General features: G+C 39.8%; 1 protein-coding gene across 1 annotated transcript; it reads left to right on the top strand.

The window, feature by feature from the left end:
• The first annotated feature begins 4,654 nt into the window (after positions 1 to 4,654).
• On the top strand, positions 4,655 to 5,362 carry LOC149221932 (uncharacterized). The gene has a single exon (XM_089387514.1). It carries the CDS (start codon positions 4,655 to 4,657, stop codon positions 5,360 to 5,362), a length of 708 nt encoding a protein of 235 aa, XP_089243640.1.
• Positions 5,363 to 5,888: the final 526 nt, after the last annotated feature.

Below are 5,888 nucleotides of genomic sequence, written 5' to 3'. Positions count from 1 at the left end.
CGCCACCCTGAATCATATGTCACAGATTGTTTTCACCTCCATTAAAATCATTAGCTCCATTCCGTGTCACTGATGTGGGATTCATTAAGGCCCTCCTTTGACGGATCGCTTCTTGTCGACATCAGCTCATTATCCAAGAAGTTGATCTAGGAACAACCCCTTCAGTACTTTGAAGCTTGCATGCCTCAATGGCAAGTTTCTCACTTCCGGCGACAGGTATACATCAATGACCTTCGACCAGAAGATTTTGTGTGGTGTTCGACGCCAAGTCCTTTATTCACACCACGTGAATTGTACTGCAGTACCTTGAGGGTCATTATCATTATCGGTGATTCCTCTCGCGCTTTTTAATGGTTTACATCATTGACCGGCAATCAAGCGATGTCTTTCCATGTTCGACTTCAGCGCAATTCTCACATGGATCGACTTGTACTTAGAGTGAAGATTGAACGAGTTTGAAGACCCCGGATCTAGTTTCATCCATCCGGGCTGCGATATATATTCAGGAAAAAATAAAGACATTTGGCATGTACATCATTGCAACAGATGATCATCCTACTCAAAGGATGATAATTTCGCCAAAATTATCAGTCTACCATCAGACGATCATCTGTTCTATGTACAAAAATGAATTTATAAAGCTGAGCATGGGAATGCCCGCCTCATCTAGATCATGAAAGCAGTATGAATCATAATGTATTGTATTGTATCTTATTACAGGTCTCCTCCCAGCAAATGGATGAACTTCGAACTCTCCTGAATAAAGCATTTCACCCGATAAACGGCCTCATACTTTAGGGGGTAACTGTTATAGACATTTTTGTGCCTTGCATCTCTGAGCATGAAATGTCCATAATCAAGGGATCCAAAGTCCCTAAACATGTTGTTCATACCCCTATAGGAATAAGGCCAGCAAACCACAGCAGTTCACTGAAGTTCTCCACCTGAAAACACTCAAAAACAGGCCAATTCTGGATCATGTCAACTGCTCCACTAAGCATCTGCGCTGAATGTCAACTGCTCCACTGTCTACCTGCGTTGAATGTCAACTGCAAAGAAGGCTACCTGCGCTGAGCGTAACTGGACAAGTGGCAGGCTCATTTCTCAAGGTGTCAATGCCCAGGAAGCTTCCAAAATGACACTTGGATCAGGGAATTCGACTGGTGATGAGTAAGAGGTTCCAAATCTCCAAGTGGAAGCAAGAACCTCCAAGTGGACTCAAGAACTGAAGAGGGAGAGGACACTAGTCAGTTTCATACCAGCCTCAAGCTGACTCATCCTCTCTCCAAAACTCCTATATATAGATCTCTCCTCAATGAGATCAGGGGGCTGGAATGTTGTGATTGCAAAGAATTGTTGTTAGTTTGTGGTTGGATCATTGGGTGTTTATGCTTTGAAAGGGGCTGAAGAAGCAATTCCATTCTGTTGGGAAGGAGATGCTGGGTTGGAGCCCTATGGGTTGTATCTCTTCCTGAACCTTGTTTATCAATCAATAAAGCTTCTTGGTTCTTTCCTATATGCTGGTGTATTTTGTATGATTTGCATTAGTATATTTGATTTACTTCTAATCCTGAATCATTTATGAACATGTATATTTGCCTTTGTGTTGTGTTCTTCTCTTGTCGCAAGTAGTTGTTCTCTTATCACAGGTAGCTGTTCTCTTGTGATCTCGTGGAAATCAAGTAGTTGTTCTCTTGAGCAAGCGAGGAGGCAAGTAGCTGTGGACACCCAAAGAGAAGAGGATCTAGATCGAGGGACAACCGGAAGACAACGGTAAGTCTACCAATCTCCCCTCTTTCACATTTCATAAAGGAAGAAACCGAAGTAGCTGTATTCGTTTGTTGCTAAGGTACTGTCACACCTTAGGTGGATAGGATCGTCCTGCATAGGCATTTTTCCCCACAACATGGTTCCACTTGGATATTTCATGATCTCTTACTCATCCCTGGGCGAATTCAGAGAGGCAAGTGTCATATGAGCAGTTTCTAGAAGATTCTCTGAGTTTCCACCTAGAAAACTGCCTCTGCCATTTGTCTGCTCTCGCTCATCACACCCTACAGAAGGGCTTTGCAGTATTCATCGCACCCTTTGTGTGTAACAGGTGAGATGAATCGCACCCTCAGCATGGAGTAATCTGTATGGTTCAATTTTGACCAGTTCTGAGTAGTTTTTCAAGGAGAACTTCTGGGAAGTGATGTAATCAGTTGACCTTGATCCTTTAGGGTTTGAAACAACACTTTTAGGGGTTTGAGAACCCTTGGTTTATGGAAATATGTGATTGGGGTTGTAGTGCCCAAATATGTCTATAACACCCTTGACATGTTGGTGGGTCCAGCACTATCAACAGCTCCATGACTAAAACTAAAAGAACATTATTCTTGAGGCTTAGAACAAATAATGCATCATCAAAACCTAAATAATTACCTCACTCAAGCTGAAATGGAATAGTACCAACACCTGCTACTAGGTATTTGGCATCATCACCAATCTTAAACTATGCTCTTAGAGTCTTTCTTCTTCAAAATAGAAAATAACTACTGAGATGATGTCATAGTCATGATGCCTCACTGTCCACATACCATGCATCCCTCATAACTATGCCAATAGAAAGGAAATATATCATCGAGAAATCCTTCTCAAACTTGGAAACAAACTTGTTCAGTGAGTTTCTACAAGCACTACTACCAACTTTTATTGTTTCCTCCCTTACCCTTTTTCTTTTTCAGAAACTATGATGCATAATGATCACGCTTATGAAAAACGCACTTGATTTTCCTCAAGTCCTTTCTTGGTTTTAAAATTGACTCATCAATCTTTTCCTTACCTCATAAAACCCTTTACCTCTACCCTTGTTTAACTGACCAAACGAAGATAGGTTTTCATTGCCATCATTTTTTATGGCCTTTGACTCCATTTTACTCTCCTCCTAGATACAATCATCCCAAACCCTCTCAAAGTTAGGAATGTTTCCCAAGAACAAATACATTTGAAGAATGGTTCCCATGAAACTGTGAATCCATTTAGTACCATGTTCGCTAGATCTGAATCTACAATATTCTCTCCAACTACTGCAATTTGATCATAACTTTGTTTGATTTTCATAATGGAACTAGTGACTGAGTTTGATCCAATCATCTCTATGGATATGATCTTATCATTATCCTATTTATGTTCTCAATTGGGTAGAAACTAACACAAGCATCGAACATCTCCTTTGATGCATTCTTCTTGAATATATGAGGGATCAAATGATCCTTCATAGAATCCAAGATCGTTCATTTTTCCTTCACTTCCTTCTTGTTGTGAGTTTTGAATTGCTGCAAATCTATAAGAAAAGCCACGATGTCCTTGACAATATCCCAAATATCATTCTCTTCTAGTAAGAGTGTAAACCACACCTTCCATGACAAGAATTCAAAGCACAATCCAATATGTCCTTAAATCTAAGGTTGGTTGATGCCATCTCTAAGATAGACTGAGCAAACTCCTAAATCTCAAAATAAAAGCTTGAAACTATCTAACTATTGGTCCTTCATTCCGATAATTAATTTACCATGGCAAATCTTTGAGAATCTCAATCAAAGAAGTTTTCTCTAATACCATGGAAAATTAAAGAAAATTTATCTAATACCATGTAAAAATTATGAGCCTAGGTAACCAAAGTCCTTAAAATGTCAATTAAACAAGTAAATCGCACATTTAATTAATGCTTAAATTAAATGTTAGACCATAGCATCAATCACACAATAGTTAAAAATTAAATAGTGAAGGCATAAAATAGTTTCACATATATAAGTAATTACTCTTTCAAAATCAACTTTTCATTGCTTCGAAAATCTTGCAAGGAAACCTCCACATGCTTCTACAAACAATTGCACAATTACAAAACCACCTAAAATTGATTAAAACTACCTACTAAGAAAGTACAAGCTACCATACCATTGTACAACTTGGTCATACAAACTATAAAGATGATTTTGTGGACTATCTATACTATATTGACATTTGTATGACTATATGGAGTTGTACAATGACCTATACAAAACTTTATGCTGCCCAAATTCACCTTTGGCTAAATCCCTACTCTCTATGAGAGTCACTCAACTTCTCAAGTGCCTTGAGAACATCTATTTTGAGGTGTAATTATACTTAAGATCAAAACTCTAATCTCAATTTGAGACTCCTAATATAAATAATGATGCATGAGATATCCCCTTTTTTAACTTTAAAACTAAATATAAAACTTTTCACTTTTATTAATTAAATGAGATTATTATTGAAGAACATTTTTTTTAATGTCACTTTTAACATATTGACATTGAATTTTATAGATAGTTTTGTCCAAATTATTATTATCAATCTATTAATAATATATTATTATGTTATATTTATTGTTTATATTAATAATGTGTTAGGATGCATTAAGATGTGCCATTTTTTGGATTTTCTAATCTAATTTAGCACTATACCATGAACAACTATTTTTTTCATAAACTCAAAGAATTGAAAAGATAAGACGTGAGTAAAGATTATATTTTTAAATCATTAAGCATTTAGAGCAACAAGAACAAAGCAATTTCAAACAAACCACTGGACCGCGCTGCTGCCTGCTGCTGCGATCGCGTGACAGGTCCGCACTTTAGGGCTCGCACCCATGGAGGTGTTGGGCACTCCCCAGGCGCCTCTCCCTCCTCCTCCACCGCTCTCGTCCGTTGAGGCCTTTAATCGGCTCTTAGCAGGGCTTTCAAAAAAGAAGAATGTTGAAGCTGCGAAGTTCGTAAGAAAATTGGACGATATACCTGTGATCTCTCTTCCTCCAAAAACCCCAATACAGGTTGCATTATCTTTGGCTGAGCGGGCTCTCACCGGCCAGTTCACTGGGCTATGGCCATCCCCCAAAACCACTGAGAGCTGGGTCAACAGAAACTGGGTGTCGTTGATCAAAGAAAGTGTTACCTCTTACTTTCTGGGGAGAGGATTCTTCCTCTTCGAATTCACTTCAAAGGTTGACAAAGATCTGATCTTCAAAAACAGCCCCTACTTCATGGGCCCTCAAGGTTTATACCTAAATAAATGGACTCCAGACTTTGATCCAGCAGTAGATGTGCCCAAACCAGTCCCGGTGTGGGTTAGGCTTCCAAATATCCCAGTTCATTGTTGGAATTGGGACTCTTTGATGCACATTGGAAATTCCCTGGGGAAATTTATACATCGAGCGAACAATATGGACCAATATGACTGCGCCAGGATCTGTGTAGAAGTAGATCTAGAGGTGGGGCTGCCAGAGGCCATCAAAATCAATGTCGGAATCTGGACGCATGTGCAGAAACTGGACTATGAGCAGCTGCCCTTCAAATGCTAGAAATGCCATGTTTATGGCCACTTCGCCAGAGGCTGCCCAACCAACAACGAGGCTGTGCAGGGGAAGGAGGACGACTGGAATCAAGTCAAGCGCACCAAAACTTCTTTCAAGACACAAAAGTCGGGAGGCACTAATGGCAAAGGTCCTCACTAGGCCTCTGATCAGAAGATCCTGCCCAAGCCTATTCCAGAAAACAAGTTCGATCCTCTTAACTCGCAGCCAAAGGACATCCAAGAGGACGTGGACCAAAAGGCAATGTCTCCAGATAAAGGTAATCTGTCTATATTTTCTAAGGATGAAAGTGTTGTAGAAAGCTCAAAAGGAATCCCTGTCGAAGTCGAGGAAGAGGACCAAGAGTCAGAAGACTTAGAGGAGGAACGAGAAATAGGTGACTCCAAAGCCTCTGTAAGGAGATCCACAAGAGGACGCAAAACAGATCAGGAGAAAAGAGAGCAGGAAACGTACAAGGATAAGTTACAGGGCAGTCAACCAACTCTAGAGAGGTTGTTAGCAAAAAAGCCGAAGA

This window comes from Pinus tabuliformis, chromosome Q, assembly GCF_031772625.1.
Source record: "Pinus tabuliformis cultivar Carrire ecotype Pingquan chromosome Q, CPIR1, whole genome shotgun sequence".
Taxonomy (NCBI): Eukaryota; Viridiplantae; Streptophyta; class Pinopsida; order Pinales; family Pinaceae; genus Pinus; species Pinus tabuliformis.
The sequence above is the reverse complement of the archived record's forward strand: the minus strand, read 5'-3'. Positions and strand labels throughout refer to the sequence as shown.

Bases quoted from the DNA above. Each gene is read 5' to 3' on its own strand.
- LOC149221932 (XM_089387514.1), top strand. From the start codon at position 4,655: ATGGAGGTGTTGGGCACTCCCCAGGCGCCTCTCCCTCCTCCTCCACCG.